The sequence below is a fragment of the Ipomoea triloba genome, chromosome 1 (genome assembly GCF_003576645.1).
Source record: "Ipomoea triloba cultivar NCNSP0323 chromosome 1, ASM357664v1".
Taxonomy (NCBI): domain Eukaryota; kingdom Viridiplantae; phylum Streptophyta; class Magnoliopsida; order Solanales; family Convolvulaceae; genus Ipomoea; species Ipomoea triloba.
Genome location: NC_044916.1, coordinates 2,421,858 through 2,440,207, shown reverse-complemented (window position 1 = coordinate 2,440,207; position 18,350 = coordinate 2,421,858). Strand labels below are relative to the sequence as shown.

The window sequence follows — 18,350 nt, the reverse complement described above, 5'->3', positions numbered from 1 at the left end:
TATATATATATATATATATATATATATATATATATATATATATATATATATATATATTTCTATAATCATGCGAGATCTTAATGTGCGAACTTTTGAAGGATTGCACTGTACTTACTATATAATTGCACAGCAAGATCCTCCCGGCATGTTTAGGAGCCGTAGCGGTACAATCATGTAGCTGTTGTGGACTTGTGGTACAATTTTTCAGAAGTTCGCAGGTTAATGTTGGTTCTTACTTGCTTATAATTCTATATGTGTGTGGACGATGAACGACTGCGAAGAGTTTTCATTCTTCCACTGGACATGTGATTCTCACCTGATCCGTCTAGTGTGTGTTAGGAGAAAATTAGGTTTCAAGCTCTTTAATTTGACCCCCTCTCTCTTTCTTTTAGTATTAAAAAAAAATTGAAATAATTTTATTACATGCCAACTTTTTCTTCTTTCTTTTTTTTTTTTTTTCATTGACATCATTAAAATTTAAAATACTTTATCATTTTTATTTTTGAGATGAGACATAGAAGTATGACACATTAAAGATTTTGTCTTTGATATCTCTCTCTCTCTCTCTCTCTATATATATATATATATATATATATATACATATACATATACATACATACATACATACATACACATACATATACATATACATACGCACTCACACACCTAGGTTTTTATTAATGAAATAATTCAAGTGTCTTATGCAAGAGGCCGGATACTTGTGATGGACTCTTGTGACCTATCGTTATTTTAAATATTTAATTTGAAGTTACGTTGGTAGCTATCATATCATATTAGTCAGATTCTTTACAAGTAAATGTTGAAAAGATCGGATTGAATAAGCATAGTGTTTAATCATATATAGTATATAGTGGACGATGATAGTTGAATTCCCAAAACTGAAACCCTTGCCCCAACATTATGACAATGTCTCATTTGGGATATTAAAACATAGTTGTTTTCTATCATTTCATATCTTGTCTATTTAAAATTGAATTATATTTCTCGTTATCTCATAACAAAATTATATATAGAAACTAAACATGTCAAACAAGTCATCTACGTTGAACAAATAATGCAATTGAACTCCTAATATAACTAAATACAACAAAAGCGTCGTTAAACTACTTATTCATCAAGGTATTGCTTATTTAGGGTGTACGTAGTTTTTACTGTTTAAGTAGATTATTCCAAGTTCTTTTTTAAGTTACAAAATAAAAAAAAAACAAAACAGCCACGGACAAAAGCTTGCACAATCTCCTTCCTCACATACGGATAACCATTGCTATCTAAAATAACGTCTAGATCTACGCCTTTGAATTGTAATATCTATCTAAATCTAGACCCTCTATGACAGGAGTTGCAACCAATAATAAGGGTTCAATATAATTGTACTGTTTGGTTGACGTAAAAATTTGATTTGATTCATTTTCCTACACAAGATTTAAAAAATGTAAATTGAGTTATTTATATAGGACTGAACCAACCATAAAACTTGTCGGGATGGTATGTAGAGTAGGGGAAGCAGCCAACAAACATTAAATTTTGCCAACAACCCATCAACAAAAGAGAGGTTGATATATTTACTCCTCTCCTCAAAACCTAGCTAGCAATGAAACAAGGCTCACAGAAGCAAATCTGGCGTTTTCGATATGCATTTATGAGGTTGGAACAAGGGGCAGGTGCATTTCAATTCCAAATCCCAACCTTTTTACCTATCTACCTACATTTTCATTATTATTATTATTATTATTACTAAATCAAAAAGATATAGATCCAAATTCAAATAGGTTTCCCTTAGCCAATCCGCTAGTAATCATATATTGTATACTGCAACACTTTTGGAACTAATTATGTTCATGTCAAGTAGAATTTTAAATGGTGACAAAACACTCTTTAGTAAGTTTTAAAGTAGTTGCATGGGCATGCATGAAACGTTTCAAGAGACTCAAACCCGAGGCCTTTGGTTAAATTGGAAGAGACTCTTTTCAGAATACAAATTCAAGATCTCTAATTAAGTTGGAAGAGACCTACACCACATAATATGATTATGTTATCACCATTTAATATTTTCAATCACATATGGAGATTAATTTCATTCGTGTCCCGGATAAAATTTCAAAAGATGGGCAAAATGCTCCAATCCTCTTATGAGTTTTAGAAACTCATATCATCTCATTGCACCTTATTGGTTCACGATCACCATTTAATGTTTTCAAGATTTTTGCCCATCTTCTGCGTAACGTCTTCGACAACAAAATCAAGCCTGTTCTCTCTGGACCCATTGTGGCAAATAACAGCAGCCAGTCAACTATATTTTTGGAATTTTGCCGCCCGGCGGCTAACCATATATATATATATATATATATATATATATATATATATATATATATATATATAATTGATAGATGGAGAACGCATACACTGCACATATATACTATTTGAGTAACGTAATTTGTTTTTTTTTTTTTTTTACGAGAAAACTCGCAACTATTATTTGACAGTGTGTTCTAAATAAATTATGTTCCTGTGATGTATATAGCACCGCAAATTATACGTGAGAGATATGCACTAGAGAGATTCTGTGCTACGAGTTCAGTCGAGAGACCGTCCGTAAAAATTAAACTCATAACATTGTAAGAGGAGTAGTATGACAAGTTGTAAGACTAATCATTACATGCTAGACATATCATATCATTTGATAAAAATTGAACCAACTTCGTGCTTGTAGAGTTCAGACAAGATTACGATTGTAAAGTTTGATTCTTATTAAAAATATAAATATTGACCTAAAACTCTTTAACATGATGCATCTTTATAAGAGTCGAATCTCCAAGTTACAAATAATGTTTTCAATTTAATAGAAGTAGCTCTTAAAGCATACAAGTCTAGTTTAGCCACATTTCATAATGTCTATTCGATTTCTAAAGGAAATTATCATATCTTTTACTATATTGGAATGCTCTAAAAGAATTGTCGATCGGCTCCTTATAAAATACAATTTCATTAGCTAAAAGCCTAAAATACTCTACATTTATTATAACCAAAAATACTATAAAAAAACTATCTACAATACATTAACCTTTTATTTACGAAAAACTCACTCTAATATACCCTTGAAGTGAAATCTGTTTCTCAATTCAGGAGAAAGTCCGCAGCAACTACTCAAACTAAAATAATAAAAAATAAAAAAATCAATAGATAGCTTTTATCTAGAGTCAAACTTGAAATTTTGTAGCTAACAAGTCAACCGTCTGACTAATTTGGCTGAATGGGTTGCCCCATATATTCTCTTAAACTTGTAATGAAGAGATCAAGCAATTAATCATTTGCGTATCTAGAGTAGCTTAAAAGGAAAATCAAAATCTTATTTTCAAAGATATATCCAACAAGAAATGACCTAAATATTAGAAATTTCATGCACAAATCAGGCAGTGAGTTGAAAAACTCTTCAATAATTCCTGTAAGCCGTTACACTACATATTATTATTATTATTGATGGCTTGCTGCTATATGCCTATGTGTTATAGCTGAGTTGGTGTGTATAGAAAACTTTAATTTCTCTCGCATCATAGATGCATAATGTAAACATGGGAATCGAAAATACTACGATGTTGTCTTTGACGGAAAAGCTTGTGTCGGGCAGAATTAACGACGGTGCTCCATGTTATCCAACGTGGTTGATAGATGCCTGGATTTAATTTTGAGGCTTACCGGCGTGCCGGTTTTGCACCCATCACTATCGGCAGCTGATCTGATCTTGACGCCAAACAATATTGTTGGAGTCGCAAGACTATGCTTTGTGCCCACCAATGCGTGTTAATTGGCACCACATTCGGTGTAACTAACCAACTCCCATCCCACAATGGAATTGAGGGTTCTAGTCCTTGTCCACAATCTATTACCCATAAACCAACTTACATGCTCGTATCGTATGGGCCCTTTTGTTTTCTCAAGTATCAAATAATGGTGGTAAATCCTCCGTGGAGTTCATCATATAGGATTTTCTTATTCTATTTGTAAATCATTGCAGAGAAGCAGTTTGTTTAGTACACACCATTGAATAATGGCAGCGAGATTTCCTCTTTATCAAAATAAAATGGTGATAAAAATTTTATTTCGCGTGTCAAAATGCAAAGGGTAGTTGATAAAAAAATAACTACGTGATTAAAGATTCGACTGTTATAAATAGCAGCCTGTTAAAGAACTCTCCCATGGTAAGGATACATGATGCCATATAAAAAATATACAATTTGTAATTTAATACTCATAGAGTTTTTTCTCTTTTTTTTTTTTGGTAAATCCACATGGTCTTTCTCTGTCCACGGTCCAGATCTACCCGTGTTTGCTCCTGGAGGCACGGGAGCTGGTCCAGGGAGAATTGTAACTTGTAACGACTACCAAGTCGATCAACAGTCTGATTGACTTAGCTAGGGTTGCACCTTATTTATGTTTTTATTTTATTTTTGTACAAGGTGATATATATGTATTTGAATTCAAGCAATATAATTCATAAAATGCTAGGAATTTGCAATTAGGTTGTTCACGTGAAAGCCCTGATACCATGTTTTGCTTCTACCTCCATCCTCCCATATTAACCAAGCAGTAATGAATATAATGTATGCATGTCAAAGACCAGGTGCAGGGATTCTGCAGGTTGATGTTTCATATAAGGTCAGTACTAACAAAAACAGCACATGCAGTACATGAAGGGAAGGAGAGAATGGAATCTTGTCTTGAAACATACTTAATGCTACTGACAATTGCAATAAAACCTTAGAATTTTCGTACTTCTCCCAACTTTTTTATTAATTAAAAATAATTACTATTAACTTGTCAACATTATCGAGCTCGCGTTGCATAGGGCGTTCCTAGTATGTTTTGTCTCTAATGTATGATTCGAGGGCTATTATATAAGAGCGGAGTTCACCTAGTGCATATCTTTAGGTAATAACTGCGGGTTTTAATTTCCTCACCGTCCAAAAAAAATTCTTTTTTTTTTAATTCCTAGCTTCAAATACAAATTTTAAAAGAGTAATACTACCCACTCCTCCAAAAATTTTCCCACTAATCTTTCCCTCTTTACATGACATTTTCTAACTGGACAACGAATTTTTCTTATTAACTAATGGCAGAGTTACCAAATTCAATGACATCCAATGATTATAAGTCACATATGGCGGAAATAATATTAGGAGTAATTTTTTGAGGGAAAATAACATTTTCATTCCATTTTAAAAATAATCCCCTGATATGATCTCAATTGTGCATATTTTTCTAAGTATTTTGGATCAACTTTTGAGCTTAAATGTATTAATTTGCCATCTCTAATGCATATTCCTTGCTTTCTCAATTAGATATGGTTTCATTCTTGAATTGAGTGTTTTATGGTGTTTGTTAGTGTTTTGAAACCATCTTAGATCAAATGCAAAGCAAGGGAACATTTAAAGACATGTTTGGGAGTTAAAATGGATGAAGAATGCTTACATTGAGGCTGCAACGCGTCCAGGATCAAATTAGACACGTCCAGAATTTTGAGCCAAGGTCAGGGCTCGACGCGTCGAGAATATGCCGTAACAATTTTCGGGAAAAAATCTTCAAGGCTCGACGCGTCAAGAATCCTGTGACAGCACAAAAATTTGCTGCGCGGAATTGCCTATTTTGCCCATATTTTTGCTCCCAGTATAAAAGGCTCATTTTCCCAAAACCCTAGACCTAAGCTGTGTTTTGAGGAGGCAAAAAGGGTGAGAGTTGATATCTACTATTTTATACAATAATTCACCCCTTATTTTAATTGTATTTCCCTTATCCTAGTGAAATTGGGAATTGTTTGTGTGTTATATTGTCCAAGTGTTGAATTATCTACAAGGAACTACAAAGGAGGAAATTTGGAGCATTTTGGACAAGTTCTGGAAGAAAAGGGAATTACAAGGAAGAAAGGAAATAAGAATACAAATGGGAAAAGGATTGGAAGTTGCCTAATGGGCCAAGGCCCATATATCTCCTATATATTCTACCTATTCTCTACAATTAAAGGAGGTTCCCAGACAGAGTTCTGAACCCTAGCTTTTAGTTTATATTTCCCCAGCATAGTTTAGACTAGTTTTACATTAGATTCTTTTATTTCAAGCTTGGAATCTTGGATTGAAGTTGGATTTGTTATTTATCAGTTAAGTTTCTCTTCCCTTTATATTTCTTGCAATGTTTATCTTTAATTCTTGCTTTGTTGTGTTTACTCCCATCATGAGGGAGTAATTCGCTTATGGGTTTGGATTAGGGGTTCATTGTTAATCTTGATGTTCGGTTTATGATTAATTGCATAAAGGGATTGAATCTTTTGCCTAGGGTTTATGTTGATTTGGGGATTTCTTTGCACTAGTTATTGGTTTGTGGCCAGAATTAATTGCTAGTCTAGGAGAGGGATTCATTACAACGAAAGTTGGATGGAGACCTCGAGCTTTACCAATTCCAACCTAATTTTCCTGCTATGAAAGTAGAGGTAATTTTGGGGGCTTACAATGCTTAGATGTTTAAGGTTATAATTGATGCATCACGACAATGAGGCAATTTTAGCCTAATTCTCTTATTGATTACGAAAGTAGCTGAGTAGAATTCTTTTGTGCATTGCCCATATATCCCTTGGTTAATTATTCTTTCCCTAATCCTGAGTTGGTTGGAACATCAAGATTACAATCCCCTGATCTGGCCCATACCTTTTATCATATAGTTTTCACCTTAATTAATTGCGTTCCTTTATTCCACATCATTCAGTCTCTGTTACTTGGATTCTATAAATTCATATACTCTAGTGCCTGGTAATTCACATAGTTTCGTGTCATAACACCAATCCTCAGCGGAACGACATTACAGCCTTCTTTTACACTCATCATTTGTGCTCATCAAGAGTAAAAGGTGTCTTCCTCTCCAAGGAGTCAAGGAGGGATCCACCACCTTTGGAGAAGATACTCACCTTCAAGGAGCTACAAAGGCTTAGGGAGGAAGAAGGAAGACTTGGAAAGCTATATTCGGGAGAATTTCCTTTCCTTTCCTTTACTTTCTTAGTCTTTGTAAACTCTTCATTACTTGTGCTTTAAATTCAATCCTAGCCATGAGTGGCTAAACTTATTAGGGATTTTTAGGTGATAGGTGTTTATGAATCCTATTTGCCTTGTTCTTCATGATTAATGATATATTTATATTTGGGTTTTATAACTTATGATGCAATTTTGATTTCTATTGTGATGCTTGTGATTAAAGGCCTAAATTGCTTGTATCTAGCTATAGTTGTGTCTTAATGGGAGTTAAGGCATATATTAGAGCACTCACTCTTGCACTTGACATTTGCACCTTGGGAGAAGGCATTTTTGTTAAGGGATTTTGTTTAGGTTGCTTGTTCTTGATTAGTTCTTTAGTGTGGGATTGAATTGTGGGAGTAATTCCTTCCCCTTATGAATGCAATCATCCACATTTGTTAGAACCCAAATCACATATCTCACATTAGTATGGCATTAGGAGACTAAACACTTAAACCCGAAAATCCCCACTCTCTCTAGATTGTTTTCATCAACTAAGCTTTCTTTATTCTCGTTTATTATGATATTCGCAATCGTTCAAACACCATTTTCGTTAGGATTAGCTTCATAAGAATATATTAGTAACTAGTGTTCGATGCGACCCGCTTCCTTGTGGATCGATACCCCGGAATACTCCGGGTATTTGAATTGTTATAAAATATGCTGCAATCATCTCCCAAGGCAGTCTAGTTAGTGGATGAGTAGTTATACTTGAAACTCGATCTCTTCCGATAGTTGGGTGGCCTGGATGGGGTTCGACCTCATTACAGTCAATTTGGAGACAATCTAGAGATAAGCACCACCTATTTGGTCCGGGGTTTAGACTCCTTGTGCACATAAGTGTATAATTTGGTGTAGTATATATGAATTCAAAGTTAGGTAGACTCGATCGATTTAATTACCTATGGGTTTGAAGAATGGGTCATAGAATCTATGAATTGAAACCTGGAAACCCTATGTTATCATAATTAAATAAATAAATAAAACTAATAGGTTGCTTTTTGCAATGGCAAAGGCATCTTTCCCTTGACCTTTCTTCCTTCTCATGTGAAATGTCGCGCGTAGTACTGTGAAATTAATTGCAAAATTTGAAAAAGAAACCAATAATGGAATATACATTTGAAACATTTAATAAATATATCATTCTTTGTGTATATATCATATATGTATATATAAGCAGTATATAACTTTTTATTGGTGTTGTTCAATCTAAATATATTGGATTTCATATAGTAAGATTTTTATTTCAAGCCATTATATACTAAAGAAAAAATAATTACTTAGAGTTTGGTTAAACTTATGAATTTCTTAAGTAAAGTTAGAACTCATTTGCTCTTAATATGTCAAAACGGGCTGGTAGAGCATGCCAACTTATAGCTTGGCCAACCATTTTTGAATACTTAAATTTGTATATTATATATATTTTTTATTTTTTAAACTTGCCCGTCAACTAATTTAATATATTGATAGATCGAATCAGATTAAATTAACTTTAACGGATTAGACGTGGATTCACTCCAAAATTTGCTCGCATTTACTATGTGTCCACCCCTACTCGCTGAAAATTACCAAATTCATTAAAAATAAATTTAATTTTAAGCAAGTGTTAGTCATGACTTACTAGGGTTTCTTTAAGTTCACACATCTCCCAAGTCCCAACAAGAGATCACAACTAATATCACCTTCACTGAGGTCTTTGGCTTCTGAGATGAGTAATTCCACTTTTTTTTTTATCACAAAAAAAAATAGTTCCTAATTAAAGTCTTTTTCTAAGGTAATTAAAGTCTTTTTTTCTATCAAACTTTTATTAATTAATTATTAAGTGAACAATTCTACCTTTTTGTCACAAGGAAAATGAGTCCCTAATTAAAGTCTTCTTTCTACCAAACGTTTATTAATTAACCATTAACCATTAAATTTATTTTAGGAAAATATTAGCAAATTGTCAATCCCAATTGATGCGCAAACCACCGCCGCAAGGAAAAGCAACGTCATTACCAAATTAAATTGCCAACAAGAGAATAACTTACGAGTAGTATTAAGGATTCCTACCATTTTCACTTCATTTATTCATAACTTAATCGTATGATAGACCACGTGATGAGAACTGAATATTGTATTGATTCAATTGAACGATTACAATGATGAGGAATAGGAGATATATATACAAGGGGAGTCTCAGGTAGAGTAGAATAGCTAGTCCTAACGTGACTCAAACTCAGAAAGTCCTAATACTCCCTCTCAAGCGCAGGGTAAACTACTGAAGTTTGTCCCTAAGAAAAGAAAATCTAGGACTAGGCAAAACTTTTGTAAAGATATCAGCTAATTAATCTTTTGTGGAAATAAAGTTAACCTGAATATCTCCATTGGCAACCCTATCTCTAACAAAGTGGTAGTCAATCTCCACGTGCTTAGTTCTTGCATGAAAAATTGGATTCGCACACATATAAGTAGCACCAAGATTGTCACACCATAATTTGGGAGTAGGGATGCCATCAATTTTGATCTCACGCAGCAAGGACATGATCCATATTACCTCAGCACAAACATCAGCTAAGGCTTTATACTCAGCTTCCGTGGATGATCTTGCAACTGTCTTCTGTTTCTTGCACACCCAAGAGATAAGATTGGTGCCAAGAAACACTGCATACCCACTAGTAGATTTACGGTCCTCAGGACAACCAGCCCAGTCAGAATCAGAGAAAGCATGAAGCTCTCTAGAATTTGACTGAGTTATACGCAAGCCGAATGAGAGGGTGCCTTTGACATACCTGAGCACTCGTTTTAGCTGCTCCCAGTGAGACAATGTTGGAGCATGCATATGTTGACACAATTGATTGACCGCAAAGGATAAGTCTAGCTGTGTAATTGTGAAATAGCAGAAGAAATAGCTGCATCAGAAACGGTTTGTTCGGAAGAATTAACAGAGCCGTCAGCCATTAGAAAATAAACCTAGGCTAGCTGATACCATATGAGAACTGAATATTGTATTGATTCAATTGAACGATTACAATGATGAGGAATATGAGATATATATACAAGAGAAGTCTCAGGTAGAGTAGAATAGCTAGTCCTAACGTGACTCAAACTCAGAGAGTCTTAATACACATATACACCAAAATTAATCATGCTTAATTTGTATAAACTATAAAGTAAGATCTCTAATTAAATTAGAAGAGAGACATATAATGTTATCTATACTCTCGTGGGTTATTTTACTTTTTTATGATCTTATATAAATGATGAGTACTGGTTGAATTTTTATCTCAAATCAATCCAAAACATATGTCGTTATTGGGGATAAGAGAGGATGGATTGAAATGATTATGGATTGCAACGAGACGAGTAATTTTGTGTATTGATCTTTTCAAATCTTAATACGACAGGATTGGGTAATTGATAATCAGGTTTAAGTAGTAGTGGAAATTCATAACATGATATAGTGTGTATATATAGTCTAATGATAGGTTGTTTGAAGGCGAATTCTGATCTGGAAGATGATCTTTTTGGTGTTCTTCAATTAAGGAGGGTTATTATCTCAAGAGTTCAATCTTAGCGTTGTTTATTATATTGGGGTCTCTCCCTCCTTTTGATCCAGAAATTATATTAAATAAATGGGGTTCGAGATTTAAGATACCTTGCATGTGATGCATGTCAAACGGGTTTAGAGTACTAGTATATTCATCTGGTTTGAGTAATTTTAAATATATCCCATATTAGAGTTCAAGAATAACTAAATGTGTGAATACCCAATAATTTAGCCGGTTGTCATCGTGGACCAGGGTGCACAATGCAGTGTGCACCCCGTACCAAAACGACGTTGTTTTGTCATTTTAATTAATGGTTTGTTTTTTGAAAATCACGTTTCTCGTTTTGGCCGGTCTGTGTATTTGTGTTAATATTCTGTGTATTCTTTGAAGACATTCTGTGTATTGTAGACTACGATTCTGTGTATTCATGTTAGGGGTACCTAAACATAGACTATGACGTGTTTTGTGTATTCGAATGTTAGGAGGATGATTTCTGTGTAGTTATATCAATATTCTGTGTATTCCCTCAAGTCATTTTGTGTATTTTAAACAAGGATTCTGTGTATTCATGTTAGTGGTACTTAAATACAGGGGTGATGTGTTTGTGTATTTGGTGTTTTCATATTTTGTGTATTCTTTAAAGGCATTCTGTGTATTGTAGACTACGATTCAGTGTATTCATGTTAGGGGCACTTAAAGATAGGTTGTGACGTGTTCTGTGTATTCAAATGTTAGGATGATGATTTCTGTGTAGTTGTGTCAATATTCTGTGTATTCACTCAAATCATTCTGTGTATTCTAGACAAGGATTCTGTGTATTCTAGACAATGAATTCCATCAAGTCATTCGCGTTCGCGTCCACTAACATCGAAACGACGTCGTTTCGGACCAAGATCCACAGTGTAATGTGGACCCTGGTCCACGATATAACGATTGCATCCACACTTATCTCAAATCGTCGTTTCGGACCAAGATCCACAGTGCAATGTGGACCTGGTCCACGATATAACGGTTGCATCCACACTTACCTCACATCAATATGAACAAATATGAGGGAAAGGAATGCGTTTGAGTGTCATTTTGAAATAAATGTTATGTCTTTTTTTTCTTTTTTTTTTTAACAAAATAAATGTTATGTCATTGAGCATTCATAAATTAATCAATTATATTATGAAAGATGGTAAGTGTACTTTTTTTTTATCGGAAGCTGAAAGGAGGGGAAAACTCTAGTTAGTTTAGCCTGTGAGTAGAATGTACGTGCCTGAGGGACCCATAAGACATAATTCAAAAACATCCCAAGAGCTTCTTTGTCGATTGAGACTCACACACGTAAACCCCTCAATTGGTCTAGCGCCTACTTGACGAAACGGTCAACCACTCAATTCTACTCCATAAAGTTATGGACAGTCCGCACATGCCAATCATTCTTAATCCAATGTCGACATACCCCCCAGATATTACCTAGCAAGCCATGACACAAATCCTTTCATCATGCAAATTCAGATAATCGATAATTCTCTTAACATCACTCTCCATTTACATTTTGCAAGTCTATAATCTATCACATTAATTTTAATCACTTATTGAGTTTCACAACCATATAACCTATAACGTTAATTTTAATCACTTATCAAATGCCCATATATCCAGTATTTGAGGGGCAACCCGTAATTTCATTAGAGCATATTACTACCCAATAACCATCTGCCCCCTCCCTTTTTCCCGGCAAAAATAAAATAAAAATAAAAAAATAAAAAATTCGTATATTCAGAGTTTCCTTGCCGAACCAAACTCTCCTGATTTCGTGAGCATTCGGGAACCTAATTTAGCGTTTCTCATCCTTATAACCCCTTCTCAATCATAACTTTTTGGAATACCCAAAACTTCTTCTTCGCATCAATTATCGTCTTCCGTAAGTTTGAAGGTTTTTCTGTTGTTGGGTAATAGGAGGAAATGATTTCTGAGTTTTTTTGTTAATAAAAGTGGTTTTTCTTAGATTTTGATGTTTCTTTGGTGCCTTAATTTTGCAGAGAAAGATCAAAGTTTAAGTCTTTCCATGGCTAAGAGCTTCAAGTTTGATCATCCTTTGGGTACATGTTCTTCTCCCTTTGCCTTTCCCAGTTCAAATATTCAATGCATAATTCTGTAATTATAACCGGATGGTCGTGTTTTTTTATTCATTTCTGTAATCTTGTTGATAAAACCTGTATCAGTATATGCTAATGTTGTGTGTTTAGGGATAAATAAGTTCTTTAGTCAAGTTTGGGTATATGGTGCTCTGGTTTTAATTGGCTTAATGCTTATTATGTTGTTTTTGTTGGAAAAAAAAAAGCTTGTTTGTCTTTGTGTTGTGTGTTTATCTGTTTATGGGACTGCAATTGAACTTATAGTTGAATTTAGTTTGGCTGGAAATTGCAGGAAAATTTTGTATACTCTGCTGTGATTATAGGTGTGGTTAGAGGCTCTTGGTAATCTTGTTTAAAAAACTAGCATATTCATAACTGAAATGAATGGTTGGATTTGCTAAGATCAGGGCATGTAGGTTCTGTTTCTTTTTTTTGGATGACGAGAGAAACCCCTCAGCCACTACCAAAAAGTGTGCACTGTCTAAACCTCTGTTTGACCCTAGCCGGCAGCCTAGGTTGCCCATAGGTTTTGTTTCCATCTTGATTCTTACGGTTTATGTGATTTTTATTTTTAAAATCATCAAGCTTGCTTGGTTCAAATTGTTAGGTATTTGATGATTATGCTCAATGTAAATTGTTGGTCTGAACAGTTCTTTTGATTAATATGGGAGTGTAAACTGTTTAATTGATTATTTTCTCAATTTGAGTTGTTCCATGGCTGTCAGTTCTTGGAAATTGTAATGCACTCTTAGTGTTGAAATGTTTAATGGAACATCAATCAGAATCTTTCTATTCTTGGTGCCTAATTATGTGAAAATTGTGTAATGTTTACTCTTGAATGCATGATTTTATGTTTCTGTGCTTAGTGTCGAACTTTGTCACCTGAATTTTTAATATCTATTGGTTAAGAGAGGAGGCAGTCAGAATCTACTCGCATCCGGGAGAAGTATCCTGAAAGAATCCCTGTAAGAATAATTCCTTATTAACGCTTCTAGTTTCCTGCTTTTGTTATGTTTTCTCTCACGAGCTTTCTCTGCATTCAGGTGATTGTTGAAAAAGCGGAAAGGAGTGACATTCCTGATATCGATAAGAAAAAGTGAGTTCCTTCAACATCTTATAGCTGTGCTGATTGATGTTAGTTTTCTTGCACTAAATGACTTTTAGCTCATTAGAGGCTAAAACATATCCGAGTTAATGCAAAAAATTTCTTGATTATGTTGCCACTTGTCAAATACCCCAACTGGTTTTATTATCCTATTGACTTACAATTCACAAGTTTCATAAATTTTTGCTATTTGTCTCGCTTTTTTTGGGTGCTAGATACCTTGTTCCAGCAGACCTGACTGTTGGCCAGTTTGTGTATGTTGTCCGAAAGAGGATTAAGCTCAGCGCTGAGAAGGCTATATTTGTCTTTGTTAAGAACATGCTGCCACCAACCGGTGAGTACAGATCAATTAGAGTTTTCTCAGGTCTTGTGTATTGTTCTTAATTGTTCCTTAATATTTCTTTGTCTGCAATTACAGCTGCATTGATGTCTGCAATTTACGAGGAGAACAAGGATGAAGATGGCTTCCTTTACATGACTTACAGCGGGGAGAATACCTTCGGGTGTGACTAGCTAGAAATTTAGGTTAATAAACTCCACATGGAAACTCACAACTGTAAATCCTTTGCTTTAGATGACAAAAAAAGGCCAATTCAATATGGACCGTTGTAAATCAACTCAAAATGACAAAATCTCAAACGAAACAATGGATTCACTCTCGATTTCTTAACAAAGCTACATTTGCTTGCAGACCTAATGTGTCTTTTTTTGGCTTCTAGATAATCATATATTCATATCTGTGCTGTGTGGATCTTGAATTCTTGATTGTGTATATGATCACAGAAATGGAGTTTCAACTTTCGACTTTCAAGAAACAATAATTTACACTAAACCAATCATTCATTCTTGAATCTTGAGCACAGGTTTCTTCAGGTTGAAGAAGTGTTGTTTTTCTTCTGGCATTTGTTCTTCACCCACTTGATCCCCATGGATGTGCCATTCTTCACCTTCTGGGCACCTGCCATTGCCACAGCTTTAGCTTTCCCAAGACCTCCCTGTGAGCCTTCCTTCTTCTTTCCCTCTTCTTTAGTCTTTGTGTTGTCTTCTTCATCCATTGCACCAATCCCCCCTGCCCCCCACTGATCTGCCCAGCTTGGTGCCTCTGCAGCCATTATCACCTGCAAAAACACAAAAAACCCTTCAGAAAAAGACAAAAAACCTCATGTGACATGTAGTGATTCTCCATTGACATTGACTCTTTGTGCTTCAATAGATTGAGAAAGTATAGATGAACAGATACTACAATGTAATAGAGTCAGTTATATTAAAAAAAAAAAAGACAAAAAACCTCAAGATCAGAGGGATTTAGCATAGATCTAGGGAAAGAAAGGGAGAAAGGGTACCTTGAATCCTTGGTAAAACTATGGGTGGATCTTAGCAGGCAGGGATATTTAGCAGGTTGTGTGATATAATTGGGAGAATTGAATAGGTACATGTGGGATGGGCTGTCTCTTAAGCCAGCCTTGTTTGCCCTTTTTAAAAGACTTGCCAACTCACAAGTACTAAGTAGTATTACCCACTCTTGAAGCAAAGCCATTTCTTTATTCTTCAATCTGCTTCAACCAGTGACCTAATCACTTTTTTATTTGATTACTTGTTGTAGTGAATAAAGATTTGTTGGCCAATCTTTAATCTTTGCCAAATGCCCCTCACTTACTATGCCACAAAATATCTGCTCTACTTTATTTATTTTATACAAAAAATTCACGGGTATGCTTGAAGATGTCAAATTAGGGGTGTAAATTCATTTCTATCTAGTTAAACTTGAGCATTGAGCCGAATTTGAACCTCTTAGTGCTCGACTCAAGTAATTCATGAGTCTAATGAGTTTTTTTAGACAAAAGAGGTGATTAGATGAACTCATTTATTGTTCGATGAACTCATTTATTACTTATTAGACAATTTAGACAAAGGAGATGATTAGATTAACTCGTTTATTACTTATTAGACAAACCAGATGTTTGAAAAATATCTTATTTTAAGTTAAACAATTAAAATGAGAGTTTATTAAACAGTTTTTTTTTTTTTTTTTGTCAATTTTTAAAATTAAAGTTTCCAATATGAGCCTGAAAACTTCAGGCCAAACAGGCTTATTTAGCCCAATGGCGTTGGCCCGAGATTTCTTCACGAGTCAGGACAATAGGAGTATTGGACATATCATGCTTTACCAAATCAGTCCCTCAAGTTTATTATGTTTGTTTTTAGCCCTTAATTATATTTTTAATTTTTTATACTTAAAAAAAAAAAAAAAAAACACACACACACATACATAAAATTTCTCAAATGTATAAAGTCAGTCCCATTTTTTTTCTCTATAGAGGCCTATGACTAATTTCGGCACCAACCCTTGCCCCCAAATTTAAATTATTTATAAACTATATAAAATTGTAAAGTTAAATTTAGTATAACTATATTACAAATTGTTTTGTGGCCTAGACACTAGCTAAAGATGACCCTGCTTTATATCATTCATTGGTCTCTCCCTTATGGAATGTATTAGTCTTATTAATTCGATTATTTCTTGTTATGTTGTGTGATCAACGAAATAGTTTGCTCATACTCCTGCAAAAGCGGTTGATTATCAATTTGGTCTAAAGATTTGGGAGTTTATTCTCCCGAGTGTATTCAACACTTCTTTCATTATTAATTAATTTCCTTTTGGCTGCTTTCAAAATATATTAATTACAAATTATAATGTAGATATTGATTACAGTTTATAAACAAACTAGCGCTCTTCTATTTGGTTTTGTGAGTTATGGTAGAACTTGATTGTTGCCCGCAATGGTAAAAAAATTTGAATTTGAGCTACTACAACAATGGCAAGGATACTAGTTGATAGTAGCAAAAGGTGGTTGATGATTATGGTGGAGAGTTATGATTATTAATGATTTGTAAAACATGTAAGCATTGCATGTTTAAAAAATGTCACACCATATGCCAACTAATCAAATTAATGAATAATTTACATGAACAACCATTAATTAATTTGATTGCATAATTTTCGAGTATCATCGTAAAGGACAGCAATGCACTCCCTCATAAGTTTTAAGATAACTGCATTCTTAAGACTCAAACTTGAGACATCTTGTTAAGCTGTAAGAAACCCGTGTTGTAAAAAGGTAGTGACCTAATTACATTTTCGTGGTTAATTTGATCGCTTGTTTTACTATTTTTTCTTAAATTTTTTAAGTTGTCAAAATTAGAATGTCTTTCAATTTTCTCCTCTATTATTATGTTTCATATTTAGTGAAACGTACGTGCATTAGGCATGATTGATGAGTAAGATTTGGGAAAAGTTGTATGGTCAGGATGAAGTCTCGAGAGACTTTGTTTTACGTACCTGATTTCAAGACAGAGTTTTCAAAACAATGTGCTTCAATTCATTATTATCAAAAAATAAAAATAAAAAATGGCAGCTCGAGTGATGCAAATTTCACGGCATGATGGTATGCTGGCACAACCTTTTGTTAAGTTAAAAGGAAAAATTGTCAAATAGATCATCGAAATTTAACTGAAAAACCAATTAGCCTCTTAAACCTTTTAAAGATATAATTACACCCATCAATAATTTAATTCGATACAATAAAGCCCAAAAATAAATTAATGAACCTGCTATCACAAGTCAGTAAAGTTCCGGCCACCCTCCATAAAATTTCAGGTAAAAAAATGATTGACGACTGACGATCGGTCTCCGGTCACGGAGAAGACACCAAGGTCGCCTTCTCCGGTGAAATTTGACTAAAGGGTCTAGTCATAGATGGACGAATAATTCAAATATGGATTCTTCGTCCATCCATTGGAATATGGGTTAGTTTTTTTTTTTTTTTTTTTTTTTTTTTTTTTTTTTTTTTTTTTTTTTTNTTTTTTTTTTTTTTTTTTTTTTTTTTTTTTTGAATGTGAATGATGATTAGGTAGAGTCAATCAATGTTAATTATATGTTAAAATTATCAATTTTACTATTTTTGTTTTGAATGACAAAAAGAATCTACAATCACAATTTGAAGGTGTAAATTAAGTAAATTGTAGCTCACAAATCATATGAAAAAAAATATTGTGTAATAATTAGATACTAATATTTATATACGAGAACCATGATCCACCATACTTGCCCTTTTCTTTCAAGGTACTTTCTAATTTTATTTTTAATAATACATATAATATCGTATATCACTTTAAAAATTTTCACTAACCTAAAATAAAATGCTTTTTGTCATTTAAATGGGCTTAGCATTAACAAATGCAAGATGTTAAAGTATATAATAATAATAATAATAATAATAATAGTGGGAAAAAAGAAAAACACACCTGCTACTAGACCACATGTCATGACGGCATGTCTGCAGTGAGAAGACTCAATGCCACATGACAACCCCAACTTCATCTTGCAAGTTGCAAATAATAATAATAATAATAATAATAATAATAATAATATATAATAATAATAATAATAAATTTTCAAATTAAAAAAAAAAATAATAGTGAATTTCATGAGAGACTGTATCACGAATTTTATCTG

At 33.8% G+C, this 18,350-nt stretch overlaps 1 protein-coding gene across 3 annotated transcripts; it reads left to right on the top strand.

Moving 5' to 3' along the window:
* The first annotated feature begins 12,374 nt into the window (after window positions 1-12,374).
* LOC115997611 (autophagy-related protein 8C-like) lies at window positions 12,375-14,524 on the top strand. 3 transcript variants are annotated; one of them, XM_031237209.1, is made up of 6 exons: window positions 12,375-12,515; window positions 12,634-12,693; window positions 13,639-13,694; window positions 13,773-13,825; window positions 14,050-14,168; window positions 14,253-14,524. In XM_031237209.1, exons 2-6 carry the CDS (start codon window positions 12,660-12,662, stop codon window positions 14,345-14,347), a joined length of 357 nt encoding a protein of 118 aa, XP_031093069.1. In that variant the 5' UTR covers window positions 12,375-12,515; window positions 12,634-12,659; the 3' UTR covers window positions 14,348-14,524. The 3 variants fall into 3 exon arrangements, with proteins under 3 accessions (XP_031093069.1, XP_031093077.1, XP_031093063.1); XM_031237217.1 differs by having other exon boundaries at window positions 12,424-12,543; XM_031237203.1 differs by lacking the exon at window positions 12,375-12,515 and having other exon boundaries at window positions 12,606-12,693.
* The last annotated feature ends 3,826 nt before the right edge of the window (window positions 14,525-18,350 follow it).